The 18,066-nt window shown below is 36.6% G+C and overlaps 4 protein-coding genes across 5 annotated transcripts; all 4 read left to right on the forward strand.

Moving 5' to 3' along the window:
* The first annotated feature begins 282 nt into the window (after window positions 1-282).
* LOC107430048 (GDSL esterase/lipase At5g41890) lies at window positions 283-3,178 on the forward strand. Of its 2 annotated transcripts, none has more exons than XM_048464561.2 (5): window positions 283-554; window positions 1,505-1,635; window positions 1,779-2,021; window positions 2,137-2,395; window positions 2,673-3,178. In XM_048464561.2, exons 1-5 carry the CDS (start codon window positions 296-298, stop codon window positions 2,921-2,923), a joined length of 1,143 nt encoding a protein of 380 aa, XP_048320518.2. In that variant the 5' UTR covers window positions 283-295; the 3' UTR covers window positions 2,924-3,178. The 2 variants fall into 2 exon arrangements, with proteins under 2 accessions (XP_048320518.2, XP_060674559.1); XM_060818576.1 differs by having other exon boundaries at window positions 283-515.
* A 3,003-nt stretch (window positions 3,179-6,181) lies between these two features.
* On the forward strand, window positions 6,182-8,810 carry LOC107430067 (beta-carotene isomerase D27, chloroplastic). Its single transcript, XM_016040853.4, has 6 exons — window positions 6,182-6,837; window positions 7,130-7,222; window positions 7,636-7,697; window positions 8,036-8,142; window positions 8,293-8,388; window positions 8,473-8,810. Exons 1-6 carry the CDS (start codon window positions 6,472-6,474, stop codon window positions 8,520-8,522), a joined length of 774 nt encoding a protein of 257 aa, XP_015896339.2. The 5' UTR covers window positions 6,182-6,471; the 3' UTR covers window positions 8,523-8,810.
* A 1,158-nt stretch (window positions 8,811-9,968) lies between these two features.
* LOC107430069 (endoglucanase 1) lies at window positions 9,969-13,207 on the forward strand. The gene is made up of 7 exons (XM_048464560.2): window positions 9,969-11,123; window positions 11,216-11,425; window positions 11,578-11,778; window positions 11,870-11,962; window positions 12,039-12,200; window positions 12,295-12,406; window positions 12,550-13,207. Exons 1-7 carry the CDS (start codon window positions 10,905-10,907, stop codon window positions 13,047-13,049), a joined length of 1,497 nt encoding a protein of 498 aa, XP_048320517.2. The 5' UTR covers window positions 9,969-10,904; the 3' UTR covers window positions 13,050-13,207.
* Window positions 13,208-16,232: 3,025 nt separating this feature from the next.
* Window positions 16,233-18,066, forward strand: LOC107430087 (protein CANDIDATE G-PROTEIN COUPLED RECEPTOR 7). Its single transcript, XM_016040879.4, has one exon. The coding sequence runs from the start codon at window positions 16,434-16,436 to the stop codon at window positions 17,754-17,756; it is 1,323 nt and encodes a 440-aa protein (XP_015896365.3). The 5' UTR covers window positions 16,233-16,433; the 3' UTR covers window positions 17,757-18,066.

Below are 18,066 nucleotides of genomic sequence, written 5' to 3' on the forward strand. Positions count from 1 at the left end.
TTTCAGTGGTTTGTATTCCAGCGAACTTGCAAAAACCATGGAACATTTCTACGACATTAGGTAATTGCAATCAGGATCTTTAGCTGTAGCTAATAGCTAAGAAGAAGACCCAGTCATAAGAGAATCGTTCAAGATTCTCTTACCTGCTATAGCAGGCCATGCGAATTGTGCTTTTTTTTTTTTTTGTTTTTTTGTTTTTTTTTTGTTTTGCCCTTAAAGCATTTAATACCAATATATAAAGGCCAACTTTATATATAATAACCAAAGTGAATCATATTGCAAGGGAGGGCTTCCCATGAAAATGGATGGATGTAGCAAAACTTGTGTGTATTTACTATTTTTAATGTTGATTATTGATCTATTTTTCAATGCAATGCCATGTGTGTCTTTCACTTCATATGTGTTCGGGGACTCTCTAGTGGATGCTGGAAACAATGACTATATATTCACACTTTCGAAGGCCAATTCGCCTCCATATGGGATCGATTTCAAGCCCTCCGGTGGAAGACCTACAGGTAGATTCACAAATGGGCGGACCATATCGGATATTGTAGGTAAATATATGGTACCAGTAAATACTAACATGTATACTATTGATGTGGGTGATCAGATTCAGATGGCATGTGATGCATCCGTGGCCATTAGGGTCCTTGTCATGAGTATGGAGTGATGATGATGATGATGATGATGATGAATAATCGTAGAAGTAGTAGCTATAGTATTCAGCTCTAGACTACGATATGCGGCATTTAATGAAGCTTGCCTGTTGCTACTTTCAGAAAAGTTTGACTAGTCTTTTAAGAACCATTAATTCCACATCTAACTGATCCTGCCAGCTGTTCCAATTATTAGCATTTTTCTTTTCAATATGGTCCTTTTCCTTCCTTCCTTCCTTCCGTCGATTGATATAGCAGCTATGTTTCCAAGTTCTTGCAGCAAGTAGCAACAACATTGCTTTAGATATGTTTTTTAAATTTGAATTTCAATGGAGATATAATTGATAGAATGATTTCATATATATTTCATTAATTGGTTATAAGGTCCAAAAAAAATAAAAAATAAAAAACGTTATAATTAAGAAATTATCGACAAAATGACTTTACATCATCAAACATATAGAAAAGAGGAAAAAATTAATGTTTTGTCAATTCTGCTCACGTTTTGTGATAGCTATTTGTTTTATTTAGTGGAATATAATTTAAACACCATTGATTTGAAGGGTGGGAAAAAAAAATGTCATGTTCAAAAATTTTTTGTAAAAGGAAAATATGTATTTATATATATTATTCATGTGCAAATCGATCGTCACGTTAATTCGACAGCCACAAACATTAGAATAGAGACTCGTCATATGGAAAGCGCTAGACGTGGTTGCCTTTTTTTTTTTTTTTTTTTTTGTCTTTTTCAAAGGGTGCTTTCAAAAATTCCCTAGTGACGTGGTAAGTTTTGCTTTAACTACATCTTTTCTTCTTCATTAAAATTTTACTGTTAATGTTGCAAACAGGTCAAGCTCTCGGAGCCAAGTCATTTCCTCCACCATACCTGGCCCCAAATACTCAATCCGATGCACTTCACGGAGGAATAAATTATGCATCTGGAGCCTCAGGAATATTGGACGAAACAGGGTATTTATTTGTAAGTATTTTGTTAGCCAGGACCGGCAATCTGATTTGAAAATCACTATATATAATTTCACAAAATAAATTATATATATATATATATATATTTATATTGCAAAATTGGAATATTTACATATATACTAAAAAGTAGTATAACAGATTGGAAGAATTCCACTGAGCGAGCAAGTGAAGTATTTTGAGGAAAATAGAAGTTATATGGTAAACGCAATGGGAGAGAATGTTACAAAAGAAATCTTAAACAAGGCAATCTTCTCGCTAACAATTGGGTCTAACGACGTTCTGTCCTATATTCAACCATCAATACCTTTTCTTGGGCACAACAAGGTCTCCCCCACTCTATTCCAACAATTTATGGTCTCTAACTTTACTATACACCTAAAGGTAATTTTACCAAACTGCATTTCTTAATTAGTCTCTGGCATAAATTTATCGTAATTAATTGGTGTTTAATTAATTAATTAATCAAAATTTTTGGTGATGTGAAAACAAAAAAAAGCGACTGCATGAGTTGGGAGCCAGAAAGTTCATAGTAGTTGGGGTTGGACCTCTAGGTTGCATACCATATGTCCGTGCCCTAAATCTATTGCCAAGTGGGAAATGCTCGGTCGAGGTTAACGAATTCATTCAAGGCTACAATAACAAACTCAAGGACACGCTCAAACAATTAAACAAGGATTTGGGTCCCCAGTCTGTCTTTGTTTATGCCAATTCCTACGATATCTTTATGAGGATTATTATGTCTTATCGCCAATACGGTAATTAATTAGTTGATAATTACACTTTTATTTTTTTTTCTATTTTTGTTTCTGATTATTCGGTTAGTTTATTTTTGTGTGTGTGTGTGTGTGTGTGTGTGTGTGTGTGTGTGTGTGTGTGTGTGTGTGTGGCTAATTTATTTATGCCAATACGGTAATTAATTAGTTGATAATTACACTTTTTTTTTTCTATTTTTGTTTCTGATTATTCGGTTAGTTTATTTTTGTGTGTGTGTGTGTGTGTGTGTGTGTGTGGCTAATTTATTTATGTTTCTAGGGTTTGAGGATTCAGATGGACCATGTTGCGGTGGGTATTTTCCTCCATTCATTTGCTTAAAAGGAAAAAATGGAGACAATAGCTCGGTAATGTGCTCGGATCGATCTAAGTATGTGTTTTGGGATGCATACCATCCAACAGAAGCAGCTAATCTCATCATTGCAAAGGAGTTAGTAGATGGCGTTGGCGATGAGAGCATTACATCTCCGATCAATATCCGCCAGCTTTATAACTATAATTACTCCAAATGAACCACTTTTGTGTTAAGAAACCGATCAGAGATTAAAACCATATATATTTAATAATAAATAAATTAACCAAGTATTTTATTTATTTAATTTTTTTAAAAACAGGAAGAAGATCAAGAAATATATATGTTCGTCGTCCTCCATATAAGAATATGTAATAACATTCTAGAATGGGGCATTTAACAGAGGTCAACTCTGTAGCTAGCAACGGTTTTCTGACAGACAGCTATTTAAGTATTCCATATTAAGACAGATAGTCAGCCCCCCATCCCAAGCCCAATTAAAAATAAAAATAAACCTTTTATCAAAAATAAAAATAAAAATAAACTTTTATTAGTTTGGATATTTATATATATATATATATATATATATACATATACATATAATTTCAGGTGCATGCATGGTTTAATGAATAGATGGGTGCTTAAATTAAGGATTGCAATGTTATTCTGATTGTCAACTACCACCAAACTTATGGAAATTGTAATAGTAATAGTAATGAAAGAGATAGAGATATATATCATATTCATATGGGGCTGCGGTGTGGTGTGGCATGGTATGGTATGTTTGTGGGGGTGCTTATAATTTTGGCAGGACCTGCAGCAATGCAGTTAGATGTTACCGACGAGAGACGACGACACTCTGTCCCTGTCTCTCTCTCTCTCTCTCTCTCTCTCTCTCTCTCTCTTAAAAAAAACCAAATTACAGTTGAAGGAGACGACCCTATTCATCTGCCGGTGCGGACTGCAGACCTGATCAACCAGCTGCTTATCAATGAAAGAGATTGCTAAAACCCACAAATTACTAGAACTCTCCCCTCCCTCTATTTAAAGTTTTGTTGAAATTTAATCCAAAACGCGGAAAACGTAGCATCTTTGTTGACCCATTTCATTTGCCTTCCCAATGCTAATTTCATACAACTCATTTAAACTATACACGTTGACTTTCTTTATTCAGCCTCAATAATAGGCACGTATTGTGATTTTACTCTCTGTCTGTCTCTTCAGTCTCTGCATATGTATTGTATGGTCTTAAGCCCTGCAACCTTTATACATTTTGCAGACCAAAAACATGTATGTATGCCATTTGCCATTACCATTGCCATTTCCAACTAAATTAAAATGAAAACTACTTCTGTCAATTGCTGCAACACAGGTTTGTGTTCTTCTTCTCCTCCTCAAAAGTCAATCATACATCTTCATCAAATTAATATAAACAAATTAAAGTTATTGAATTCATTAATTTTATTTGCTACGATGAAAACAATTTTCAGATTTATGTATATATTGTATCAGGAGAGAAATAATCCAATGATTCTACTGTATTTTAGATAATGATTCAAATTTCAATTCAATATAAAAATATACATAACATGAAATTTTACAATGAAATAATGATTAATGCTTCTTAACACAACTACAATTGCACATTTGCTGAAAAAATTCACATGTAATTAATTAAAATATCCTTTTAAGAACCAATGATTTTGATTTTTTTTTTTTTTGAAAAAATTACAAAATATTTCAAATCCATGTTATTTTCATAATCTGAACTATACTTTTGTAACATAGATAAAAATACTTAATCACTATAACTATCCCGTCGATTTTGAAAATTACCTTAGGAAAAAAAAAAAATTTCCATACAACCAATTTATTATACGGATCTTTTGCATATTTCTTTGTGAATAAGCCATGACACAAGTCTGAGTGGCACATGGTCCACCTGGTTTCGTCCCACATATAATGCAGACAGAGCCAGCCCAAAAGTGGTGGCAAAAAAATAGGACGAACAAACGTGTTTTTTTTTTTTTTTTTTTTAATAAATTTTTTTGGGGCTAATAAAGGAGGAATGAATGTTATTTCTATAATTATGTGTACCATGTCACCAAAACCCCAAACAATGATCCAGAAATTCTAAGTGCAAATATTTGCGGGCCATATTTTGTTTTCCTGGCCATGTCGTTTTGGTTTCGATTGAAAATCGGAGGTGCAAAAAGTAATAAATATATATATATATATATATAAATATTTTGTTGTTGGTAAAAATAAGATTGAAGGTGTAGAAATTGGTGTGCCCTGCAGCCTGAAATGGTGCACAAAGTACTTGTTTGGTTACCAAATACAATTGCTTTTAAGATAAAATAAGCACATTGTATACAAGTCAAATCATTGTCTCTGTGAGTTGTGAAGTGCAGTAATGATACAGAAATGTGCTTTTGGAAACAAACTAGGTATAGTATAGGTGCTTCTCCCAGAAATGCATCTCTAAATTCTAGTTGAAAATAATGAATAAATAATAATAATAACAATAAAAGTGCTTTTCCCTGGATTTACTTTCACCCGTTTCTTGACAAAATGTTTGGAAGCAGAAACTCATTGGAATTTGGAACCCATGCGAAAGAGATTATAATAAACTGGGTTCGTTAATGGACACAACCCAAATGCGGCCCAATATATTCTCAGGCCCTGTTCCAGTGGATATTTTTTTTTTTTTTGGGAAAAAGCATATTCCAGTGGATTTTAAATGGCTTGAATAAAGTATTAAAGATTAAATATTTTATCTCTAATAAAAAGTATGATTTTACACTATCCAAAAAAAAAAAAAAAAATGTATCATTTTACCATTAGATTACGGGAGAAAATCGAAGATTTTTTTTAAAAAAATAAAAAATAAAAAAGTAAGTTCTTTTGGGTTTTTAGTTTTACAAATATATTTGTTTTGAAAAGTTATTTTTATAAATATTTAATTTTGACACTCCATTTACGGTTTTTACTTTTATATTCATAATGTATTCACTTATAGGTAAAGGTGGTAGCTCAGCTTCCAAGCATTGGTTATCTGCGTTTAAAGGAGGAATATACATACATAAGCAGCGCAAGGTGCCCTTTCTGCACTTTAATCACGTGCAGAGGATTGAAGCAAAATCTGCAGGTTTCTTCACTTCATATTATTGAATTCGCTCACCCATTCAAGGGAAGACACGAAATGGTACATAAGATTTCAAACGTGTCATTCAAGTGAACCTCAAATTCATGCAAAAATTGGGGCCCGGCTTATGAGTTCTAAAAGATTGCCCCTTTTGTGTCAGTTTATGATAAGATTGATGTATTCAGCATTTAAATGGATGAAAATGAATTGGGATACATTTGTCATTCTACAACGTAAAGGATGGAGAAGGAGGAATTAATAATATATGTATGGCCATAATCTTCACCTAAACAGTAGCATGTTTCTCTCTCTCCAAAAATAAAAAAATTAAAAAAGGTAGTATGTATGGCCAAAATTTAATTATATCCAATGAACAAAGTACAAACCAAATTTTGCCAACCATACGTTGTTTGTTTAGCCTTTCTTTCTGGACTCCAAACGTAAAAGCTCCTGTATACATAGATCCTTCCTTGCATACAAAATTATTCACAAAATATTTGCATTGTCATAATAATATCTTCTTACTGAGAGCCCCAGTTGAACTGACAATAATTTATTTTGAGTTCCATTTTTTATTATCTGGAAATCAACAAATTCGACAGTGAATTTTTTTGTTTTTGATGGTGCTTCTAAGCTTTCAAGCAACCCAGTTAATCGTCCCACAGGCACAGCGTGTGTCGTTGCGTAGTAAACAGAGCATCCGGTGTGGGATTGCAGAGCCATCGGGAAAGCCGGCTCCTTTGGGACAAAAGACGAAATACAACGATGGGTTTTTTGAGAAGGCATTCATGACTCTGTTTGCCAGGAAGATGGAGAAGTTTGCAGCTAATTCACCGAAAGCAGAGAAGAAGGGTTGGTGGGAGCATGACTATGAGAGTTTTGTGGATGTCTCAAAGAGAGTAATGCAGGGAAGGTCTCGTATCCAGCAGCAGCAAGTGGTTCGGGAGGTTCTCTTGTCTATGCTCCCTCCAGGTGCGCCTGCTCAGGTGGATTTTTTCACTTCTTAATTTAATTTCTAGATAGCTCTTTGTCTTTTGTGTTTGGTTATTTAGCTGGTTCTGTTTGTTAGTCTTTCACTTGTTTTGGTTGATTACTGGATCAAAACCATATGAATGCTATCCTCATTATAGCTTCTACCCCAAGTGGCCAAGTTTAAATCTGTGAGAATTAGATAAAGTTATAGCATAAAAGTGCTTGGGGTGTTGGGGACTTTGAAGGTTTTGTTCTGTGCCTATATTTTCTATGTAGATGGTTAGTAACTTGATTTCAATGCTGCAGTTTAGGAAACTGTTTCCACCAACGAAGTGGGCTGCAGAATTCAATGCTGCATTGACTGTGCCTTTCTTCCACTGGCTTGTTGGGCCTTCTGAGGTAATTATCCCTTTCCAACTTCTCTTAATAATCATAGATTCACTATTAGGGGTGTTTTTCTCAAAGAATGTTGGGAAATACACATTTTCACCACCCTAGAGCCTAAACTACAAAGATTAAGTTGGCCTAAACTACAAAAATCAAGTTGGAATAACTGTGAAGACCATCAACAGTACAAGTTGGAATAACTGTGAAGACCATCAACAGTACCAGATTACTTCCACTGCCACATACTGAAACTCTAATACAATTTTTCTAATCAACTATTTTGTCTGCATGTCCCACTCCACATATAATGACCTTCCACTTTGAAATCTGTATAATTTTCTTGTCCTAGTTGGGCTGCATAAATTAATATGATATTTCATTATGCTCCTGTTTCACTTTGAGGTTATTTCTCACTCTGCAACTAGGTTATAGAAGTAGAGGTGAATGGAGAGAAGCAACAAAGTGGAGTCCACATAAAGAAGTGCAGGTAGATTTTTATATATACATAGAAGGGTACCAAATTGATTTTGTTTCATACTATTGCAGTAATCAAATGGATCAGGACTTGTAGATGAAGAAGTTTGTTTAGTAAATGATGCTAGAATATAAATATATATATAAATTGTATGGTGCGGATATACACATCATAAAAACTTGCAGAAATTGTTGAAATTAGAAACTATTATCAATAATAAATTTTTGTGTTTGAATCTGCACGTTTTTATGGTGTGGATATCTAAACCATAAAAATACTATATATATATATATATATATAAGTAGAGTCGAGTACTGATTTTGTCACTTTGACATTCTTCCTCATGAAAGGTACCTGGAGAATAGTGGCTGTGTAGGCATGTGCGTGAACATGTGCAAGATTCCAACTCAAGACTTCTTTACCAATGAATTTGGGCTTCCATTAACCATGATCCCCAGTATGTTTGCCAGAATTGCGTTTTGGATGCTTATATATGAATGATGAATATACGTTCAAACAAGCTAGAGTTGTTCCATAAGTTGCATTTACTTGAATTGTAATTATATCAATATATTCTGACCTCATATATTATCCTCTGCATCCTCAGATTTTGAAGATATGAGTTGTGAAATGGTGTATGGCCAAGTCCCACCCCCATTTGAAGAGGATCCGGTGTCTACACAGCCATGTTATGCTGAAATATGTAAGTATTTATTATTTGAAGTTCTATTATGTAAAAAAAAGAAATGAATAAATTCCTGATATCTGTTTCTACTATCATCTTCAGGCTCTATGTCAAATCCCAGCTCCAGTGTCTGTCCAAAATTACAAGCTTGAGAAGATATTCCTTTAATTCGATTAAATCATACCAAAAGTATTTCTATTACAATACATCTCATGTCTATCTGCCACGGCTTTTTGGCCTTTTACTGTATAATGTCAATATTTGACTTTTAGAAATGGCAAATATAGCTTTGCTATTGATTTTGTTTTGTAAATCTCAGAAAGCATCTAGTCACAGACTCATAGTATTATACTAAACTATAGTCTTCACGTGTCTCATTTCCAACTTGAAAGTAATTAACAAGGAGAACATGAATTCTGTTCTTGACGAGATTTTGTTTACTTTTTGCCTTTGAGAAAACTTGTTGCATATCTTACATTACAACAGCATGCAACAACAGAGAGGTGTGGCCGTGTAGTTAGTAACAGGTACGATAAATATTCCTTTGCTGAGGTCAAGGGCTTAAAACTTCAGGGCGCTCCAATATAATACATCCTATCATCTTAAATATCATAAAAAAATGTTTCTGATAATATTATTATAATTCCTTCACACTGTATAATTGGTAAAAGCAGTCCTATATGCAGCTTGAGACGAAATCTCTGAAAGGCTATCTAATCCCATGATTAAAGGGAAGCCACAATAGTTAAGGAAATTCCTAAAGTAAAAAATGTACAGAAAAAAAGGATTAAATAAAATAGGAAAAAACCAAAATTATGGGATTTTGTAATCTGCAAGATTTCCAAGACTATGGAGCAAGGACATTTCTGCAGTTTGGAGATTGTAAGCAGACTTTTGTTCACTTTGTAGGTTAATAAGGCATGAATCATAAGAACACTAGAAGGAATGAAGTGGCCATTCAGAGTTTGGTTTGCGCGATATAGATACAGCAATTGTGAAATTAACAAGACTAATATACGTCCTGAATCCTGATATAGAATTTCGGTCAATCATTGCTTCTTTTGTCCTGTTACATATGAAAATTCGCTAGAATCCTTTACTTTTGAAGCCAAGAAGGCTCCACCAGAGTTGGTTGACGAAGTCAAAGTTACATAACCAAAAAAGAACCTACAACAGGACCTTCACTTCACTTTTCATATACTGCTGGTCATAGAAACGTTCATAATGTGGTGTGAAAAGGAACACTATGCTTTACCTATTGTAGCGGGAAAATTTGTTGGTAGCAATAGGGGATTAAAATGTTCCTGTCGTTTCTTTGAAAATGTTTGGAACATATGAAAGTGCAAAAACAAGCAAGTTTAGGTAGTGGTTGGGTAACCCCAACACTGTACTATATAGTTTGTTTAAGTTGACCCAATTTGCCATACTCTACAGTGAGCAGGTCCTGTAATCTGTGATATGCAATCCAATAACTTGCTAAGAATTCCCTATCCACTGAAACATAATCACTTCTCAGTTAATATCCTATTGTCTCTGTGATTAGATTTCTTACTTCCACTTTTTCATGTAATCCAGAATTTCGTCCCACAATCCATCACATGGTCAAAGGTGGTGAAAAGAAAGAAAGAATTGAAAATGGGTTTTGATTTCAAAAAGTTACACTTAAAAAAAAAAATGTTGCTGCACCGAAATATAGCGTGAAGTCCTTGATCAAGCACGTGAAATTCTTAAGCTATTCATGTCCCAATCACATGATATATAGAATTATGGTTGGAGTTCTAGACCTTCATCTAATAAAACCATAAAAATTCATGCAAGTTGTTGGAACTCCCTCCGAGCTGCCTGTTTTCTTTTCTTCCCACCACTCAAGTCTCTGATAGCCTTCATAAATTTTGTTGCCTGGGATAACCATGTGAGTCACTGCTCTATGTTATCCGTGACTTTTGTTGCCCTGCTACGGACAAATTTTTAATATGTTTTTCTACCTTCTCTGTCATTCCACCGCACGCCACAAATTGTGGTATCCAAAGTCCAAGAATGCCTAACCCCAATTTGCTCACGAAAATTACGCATATCTCAAGACTTTTTTTTGGGGGATGGTTAAAAGTGAAACACTTTCTTAGCTGCAAAAATGCTAAAACCCTTGGAAAAAAGAAAAGAAAAGAAAAACACAAGACAAACTTAAGACGCACGAGATGTTACGGTGAGAATTTTGCTTGTCTCTACTGTGTCCTTTTGTTTCTCCGTCGTGCCTTTCAGGTTCCTCATATCCAATAGTTTGGATAAAGTTCCTTTGTCCCCACAAACTAGCGTCCCATTTGGCGCAATAAATCCCGTGAAAAAGCATGACGCTTTCTCTGTCCTCTAACGGCCAACGAACCTATCAACTACCTTGTACTTCTTCTTCTTCTTGTCTATAAATGTCTGTTCTCAGCTCTCTGCATTCCAATTCACTCATCTCTGAGCCCCAGTTGCCTTACTTCATACAAATACTATTACCTGCTTCGGCATTCTAGGCAGCCCATATAATCAAAATGTCTCATTCACCTAAAATTTCCGTAATAATGCATGTTTTATTCTTGACTCTTTGCTCTGCCTCTTTATGTTGCTATGCATTCACTGCTCAAGAATACTCTGATGCGCTTGAAAAATCCATCCTCTTCTTTGAGGGACAGCGCTCTGGGAAATTGCCATCTAATCAGAGGCTCAAATGGAGGGGAAACTCTGGCTTGTCTGATGGCTCCTCTTATCATGTATTTAGCTGTTGAAACACATGTTTTTGGCATCTCATATTCAGATTAAATGATATCAAATCAGTATGTTCTTGCTTGGTTGTTCATTTCAGGTGGACCTAGTAGGTGGATACTATGATGCCGGAGATAATGTCAAGTTTGGACTCCCAATGGCCTTCACCACTACATTATTGGCTTGGAGTGTTATTGAGTTTGGTGACTCAATGCATGGCCAAATTGAGAATGCCAGAGCAGCCATTCGTTGGAGCACAGATTATTTTCTAAAAGCAGCCACTGCAACCCCTGGAACCTTATATGTCCAAGTAAGCAAAACAAGCACCATGAGAAAATGGAAAGGAATTTTTTTTTTTTTTTTATATATTACTGGTTGTTTTATACCATATATATGGACATATATATATATATATATATATATATAACCTGAAAAAAGTTTTAATGGTGGATGTTGTTGCAGGTGGCAGATCCTAACATGGATCACCACTGTTGGGAGAGGCCGGAAGACATGGATACTCCACGCAATGTGTACAAGGTGTCCGCTCAAAATCCAGGTTCTGATGTTGCAGCAGAGACTGCTGCTGCATTGGCTGCAGCTTCAATTGTGTTCAGAAGCTCTGACCCTTCTTATTCATCAAAATTGCTTCAAACGGCCATGAAGGTATAAATCAATAGAGACTGAATTCATTGTATACTAGTTCTACATTTTGACTGCTTCCATTTACAATAGATTCTCACTGTGATTATTGCAGGTCTTTGATTTCGCAGATAGGCATAGAGGTTCTTACAGTGACGCTCTCAGTTCAGTTGTCTGCCCATTTTACTGCTCTTATTCAGGATACAATGTAAGCTTCTAGCATTTGCTTATTGCTTTTATTTTGATTGCCTCGCTTCATGGTTCCTGATTCCGACTTAAATTAGGATGAACTACTTTGGGGAGCGTCTTGGATTCATGCAGCCTCGCAGAACGGTTCATACTTGGATTATATCAGGTCCAACGGCCACACGTTGGGTGCAGATGATGATGATTACTCCTTCAGTTGGGATGACAAGCGAGCAGGAACAAAGGTCCTTCTTTCCAAGGTTAATTTTCTACCCAAAGCCATCTCTTGATAATCCCACAATTTCTTAAAAGGTCAAAAGTACAATAGATAACCTATGTTGGGTGATTTTGCAGAGCTTTTTAGAGAAAAATACAGAGGAATTCCAATTATACAAAGCACATTCAGATAACTATATATGCTCTCTAATTCCAGGGACACCAAGTTTCCAAGCCCAATATACTCCGGGTAAGCAATACGCCGTCTCTCTATTTCCATAATTTTCATTAGATCTTAATTCCATGACAATGACAGTACATTTCCATGCAAAGTATTCAATGAAAGGAGAACATGAAAATTACTAAAGGATTAACTAATATATGTGTTTACAGGTGGTCTTCTCTACAAAGGAAGTGCGAGCAATCTGCAGTATGTAACTACCTCAGCATTCCTCCTCCTTACATACTCCAAGTATCTGAACTTGAATGGAGGAGCTGTGAAGTGCGGGACCTCAACAGTAACAGCAGATAAGCTCATCTCACAAGCCAAAAAGCAGATTGACTACATTTTAGGTGACAATCCAGCAAAAATGTCTTACATGGTGGGGTTCGGTGAGAGGTATCCGCAGCGTATCCACCATAGGGGTTCGTCTGTACCATCTGTACATGACCATCCTGATCATATTGCCTGCAACAATGGATTTCAATACCTCTACTCTAGCTCACCAAATCCAAATGTCCTTGTTGGTGCCATAGTTGGTGGCCCTGATAGCAAGGACAATTTCTCTGATGATCGGAATAACTATCAGCAATCCGAGCCAGCTACATACATCAATGCTCCTTTTGTTGGTGCTGTTGCTTTCTTCTCAGCCAACACTCACACGAACCAGTAATCTCACCACTGAAACCAGAGGAAGTGGTTTTACATAGAAAAAAAAAAAAAAATATATATATATATATATATGTCTCCTCTCTTGACAGAGAAGTTGTATGAGATATTATAGAGTTAACGTTGAAATTCGGTTTGGTAATCTAAATCATGCATTACCGAGCAATTAAAGTCCTGCAACAGAATCATCAGCTAAGAGTTTCACCAAACCAGAAAACCTATCGAAAGCCTTACTGAATTATAAACAAACAAATGCACATACATACGCCAAAAGGCCTTTTGCTCAAAAGTATAATTCTTTGGGTAATAAGAAATGCATTAAGCACAAAAAAGAAGCCTCAGCCTCGAAGGAGAGGCTTACAACAGAGGGGATCGAAAATATGGAACTGAAATCCTTGAAATTTTCATCTCCCAGACTAGGATAATTAATTAGATGCAAAAGGTCAACATTGAACGGCTTTGGGAAAATTCCTCGTGGTGCTCAAATTGAAAAGAAAGGTAAAGCCTTGACCTTGACTTACCAAGTCGTTTCCTTTCGTGGCTGCTTCCTCTGTCTCTCTTTCTTATTTCTCTCACAAATTCTTAGGAGACAAAAAAAAGAAAAAAAAGAAAAAAAAAAAAGAAAAAACGAAAAACCACCTTTCCTTTTCTCTAAATGGGCGTCAACTATTTACATAAATAAACATTATAAAATAAAGGATAATGTTGTTAAAGATCCTTAAACGTTATTCTATGACATTTTAGTTTCTAAACTATAACTATTTTTAATGACAGTTACATCTCTAAATTCTTTAAAACAATATATCATTGATTTCAAATTTAAATTTTATCCAAATATTTAACAGAATATGCATATGCTTATTATATATTAATTTTATAAGGGCATTAAAGATCATTTTAACTTAACAATCCTCTGTCTTTCCCTTACAGTCACAAATCATCAAGAACAATTGCAGATCATGAAAAAATTCCTTAATTTTAAATATTCCATTAATTTATAAAATAGAAAAAATTCAAATATATGTTTATAAAATTTCACCATACAAGGTTGTAACAAAAGAATATAAATAACTCAATATTCAAGTCGAAATTAATTAACAGAATTGGATAAAAATATAGATACTTTCAAATTTAATCAATTCTCCAAAAAAGAAAAAAAGAAAAATCAAATTTACTCCTTTTTTTTTTTTTGTCAAAGTCAAATTTACTCTTCAAAGTTTTATCAAATATCTCCAAATTAAAACCCAATGCAATAAATTACTTGTAAAAAAAAGGATAAAAAACCTACAAATCCATTTTTTCTCTCTCCTAAAACTTATCATACATTGAAAAATCAACTTCCCAAAATTCACAATATCCTCCTTGTGTGGATGCATATCTCTTCATCACCTACTTCCTAGAGACCCCATGGCATCTGGAGTTGAAACCGATGAGGAACTTGAGTGTATCCACAGGTTCAACAGCTTTTTTGCCTTTGATGAACTGTTTAGTTGCATTGATGATCACACCAGACAAGTAGCCACAACCAATATTTACCAAAAAAGTACTTATAACCAGTGCAATATTGAAGGTTATAGTCCCAAAAGCAATGGAGATTGGCCTAATGAAAATTGAAAAAATGTTCTAGAAAGGACACACAGAGGGTTATCGAGTGGAAATGAATTTTAATGCCCTCATAAAATTTATTGGCACATGAAAGGTGTCACGGTCCTATATTTTACACAGTGGAAATAGACCATGCGGCGCCAAAACTCTCTAATCAAGGCCATCATTTTGATTATCCGAGTTTCACAATTGACCCATTTGATATCAATTATACACTTCTAAGGTTCACTAACGAGAACTACTCTTGCGAGTCTTGCACGTAGGTGACTATGATTGGTTTTGGATATCAAGGCTATTAGCCAAGATGCTCACCCCATCTATAGGTTCTCATAGTCATCAAGGCTCACGTCACCTAACAAGCTAACTCGATGGCATTATGCCTACTCGATAGCCTGTAGCTCAACCTTGTACCAAGATCTAGTCAGCAACCCAATACTCCATTCGGACCTTGGTCAATATATATCTTGAATAACACTTGACTTTGAAATGTGCACGCCAGCGTCTTGCCAACACACCACCCAAGGTAGCAACATAAGATCCGAAGCTCACATCATGAATGCCACCTGATGGCATGGTGTCACCCTATCCATGCCTATTAGCTTCCAACCCTCTTGAGCAGGGCAGAAACTGAGCCCCCACTCTGTGGCATATTTGCCAGAACCTTATAACAAAGGCCCATGGGTGTTTCTTTTATTGCCCATAGAAAACGACATAGAGAATGCTACATCGAACCTTTGACACAAGAGTGATGCGCAATACTAGCTCACAGTGTTTACTGGTACTGTCTTTGGGACTCCTTGTCCCTTAGAGACATAAAACAAACGCCGTGGTACTTTATGCCCACCCCATCACTTGCCATCGCTCATGGGAGACTCGTTTAGCCCAAGCTCGAAGTCGGAGCATGGGACATGGAAAGCTAGATACAGATCACCATATTTAAAGAGCTTATTTAGCAATTTTCTTCTTGGCAATTGGAAATATCACGTTGTACGAAAAATCATAATGAAATTTTTTCTAACAAACCCTTATATCTTGGTTTGCCATTCAACATGTATCATCTTATTGATATTATTAAGAGATTTCCACAGTCCAAAAGCGAAGATCCCAAACTAAAAATGTTTACTAGCGATTACTCTCTATTCGAAGCACCCATTTTCCATTCATAGAGAGAGATCCAATCATCAAAATAAATAAAAGGGTCATCATGGACTGAAAATGCCACTGAATCATTCTAAAATTGCAGACCATCATAAAAGATAAATATTTATTCTGTTAAATATTTAGATAAAATTTAGATTTGATATCAATATTGTATTATTTTAAAAATATCATCGGTGTCATTGTTATAAAAAAATAATTTAAAAATTAAAATGTTACATAACATACAGTTTAAGGACTTCTGACGACATTATTCCTAAAATGAATTATAAAATTGAAAAAACAAAACAAACAAACACAATTACATTTCCACGCAATGCATAAGATGCTAAGTAATTGGCCAAGTCCGCAATTAAAACGAAAATGGCAGGGTAATGTTGTAATCTCGCAATTGAAGAAGAAAATTTATTAGGATATGGACCGTTATACGGGCAACGAGTAGGGGAGGTAAATTCCAGACCAGACCAGACCAGCCCAGAGGAGAGAAATCTAAATCTTGCTTCTTTTGTTTGTTGTTGCCAACCACCGAAGGGAAATCCGCGTTTCCAATTTGGATCTGGTGGTGATAGAGACTAACAGAGTCTTAGTCTGAGTCACAGATCGAGAAGTTGCGACGCCGTCGTCAATGATGGCCTTCTCTTCCCGCTTCTCTTTCCTCTTCATTTGCCTCTCTCTCGCCGTCTCTCTGTGCTTCGCCGAGGTCCGGGTCACCGAGATCCGAGACGATGACCGGGCCATAATTCCCTTCGATGAGTTCGGATTCACCCACACGGGTCGCCTGGAGCTCAACGTGTCAGGGATCTCCTTCTCCAGCCAGATTCCCAATCCCCAACTCTCGAAGATCGGATTCCTCCTCTGCACCCGCGAAACGTGGCTCCACGTCTTCCAGCAGCTGGAGGATGGAGAGATCCAGTGCGCCCTCGATTCCGACCTGGTCAAGAAGGTATACACCTTCGCTGACCTCAAAAACGGCAACGAGAAGAGCTTCGGCACCGTCTTCTCCGAGACCGACGCCGATCAGTTCATCCTCCTCTTCTCCAACTGTATCCCAAAGCTCAAGGTCTCCATGGACGTTCGATCCGCCATGTACAACCTCGACGGCAAGAGCCAGCGTCGCGACTATCTCTCCGCTGGAAAAACCGTTCTGCCTAGGGTTTACTTCCTCTTCTCCCTGGTCTATTTCGCTTTCGCAGGCCTTTGGATCCACGTCCTCCACAAGAAACGACTCACCGTTTTCGGCATCCATTTCTTCATGCTTGCCGTCGTCATCCTTAAAGCTTTGAACTTGCTCTGCGAGGCGGAGGACAAGTCGTACATCAAGCGCACTGGTACGGCGCATGGCTGGGACGTCCTGTTCTACATATTCAACTTCTTGAAAGGAATTACTCTCTTCACGTTGATCGTTCTCATCGGAACCGGGTGGTCCTTCTTGAAGCCCTACTTGCAGGACAAGGAGAAGAAGGTCCTGATGATTGTTATTCCCCTCCAGGTCGTCGCCAATATCGCTCAGGTCGTGATCGATGAGACCGGCCCATTTGGCCAGGACTGGGTAACTTGGAAACAGGTGTTCTTGCTGGTGGATGTGGTCTGCTGCTGCGCCGTGTTGTTCCCCATTGTCTGGTCCATCAAGAACCTTCGCGAGGCGGCCAGGACAGATGGCAAGGCCGCTGTGAACTTGATGAAGTTGACGCTTTTCCGGCAGTATTACATTGTGGTCATCTGCTACATTTACTTCACCCGCGTTGTGGTCTATGCCTTGGAGACTATAACCTCCTACCGCTATCTTTGGACCAGTGTGGTGGCTTCGGAACTGGCCACTCTTGCTTTCTATGTCTTTACCGGTTTGAAGTTCAAGCCTGAGGCTCACAATCCTTACTTTGTGATTGATGATGAGGAGGAAGAGGCTGCTGCTGAAGCGCTCAAGCTGGAGGACGAGTTCGAATTGTGATTCTCACCATCAAGAAGATGATGATGAATTGATGATGATGATCAAAATTATGGTTTCAGAGGTATAATCAGAAAAATACAAAAATGGGGGTTCTGTTCTTTTTGAAAGTTATAGGCATATTTGGGATAGAATTTGTGTTATTTTATCCTTGCTATGGTGTTGAGTTGCTTGCTTTGAGCTGTTACTGTTAGAATCTTAGGGGGACTCTCATATACACAAGTCTGTGAATTGGACAATATGTTTTAGATATCTGTGAATTGGATAATATGTGTAACTACTGATACTTCATATTTGGCATTCATTTTTGGGA

The sequence above is a fragment of the Ziziphus jujuba genome, chromosome 6 (genome assembly GCF_031755915.1).
Source record: "Ziziphus jujuba cultivar Dongzao chromosome 6, ASM3175591v1".
In the NCBI taxonomy this organism is placed as follows: Eukaryota; Viridiplantae; Streptophyta; class Magnoliopsida; order Rosales; family Rhamnaceae; genus Ziziphus; species Ziziphus jujuba.

Bases quoted from the DNA above. Each gene is read 5' to 3' on its own strand.
- LOC107430048 (XM_048464561.2), top strand. From the start codon at position 296: ATGAAAATGGATGGATGTAGCAAAACTTGTGTGTATTTACTATTTTTA. The intron at 1,636-1,778 runs GTAAGTATTTTG...GTAGTATAACAG, and splicing joins ACGAAACAGGGTATTTATTT to ATTGGAAGAATTCCACTGAG. The intron at 2,022-2,136 runs GTAATTTTACCA...AACAAAAAAAAG, and splicing joins ACTTTACTATACACCTAAAG to CGACTGCATGAGTTGGGAGC.
- LOC107430069 (XM_048464560.2), top strand. From the start codon at position 10,905: ATGTCTCATTCACCTAAAATTTCCGTAATAATGCATGTTTTATTCTTG. The intron at 11,124-11,215 runs GTATTTAGCTGT...TGTTCATTTCAG, and splicing joins CTGATGGCTCCTCTTATCAT to GTGGACCTAGTAGGTGGATA. The intron at 12,407-12,549 runs GTAAGCAATACG...ATGTGTTTACAG, and splicing joins CCAAGCCCAATATACTCCGG to GTGGTCTTCTCTACAAAGGA.
- LOC107430067 (XM_016040853.4), top strand. From the start codon at position 6,472: ATGGTGCTTCTAAGCTTTCAAGCAACCCAGTTAATCGTCCCACAGGCA. The intron at 7,223-7,635 runs GTAATTATCCCT...CTCTGCAACTAG, and splicing joins GGCTTGTTGGGCCTTCTGAG to GTTATAGAAGTAGAGGTGAA. The intron at 7,698-8,035 runs GTAGATTTTTAT...TCCTCATGAAAG, and splicing joins GTCCACATAAAGAAGTGCAG to GTACCTGGAGAATAGTGGCT.
- LOC107430087 (XM_016040879.4), top strand. From the start codon at position 16,434: ATGATGGCCTTCTCTTCCCGCTTCTCTTTCCTCTTCATTTGCCTCTCT.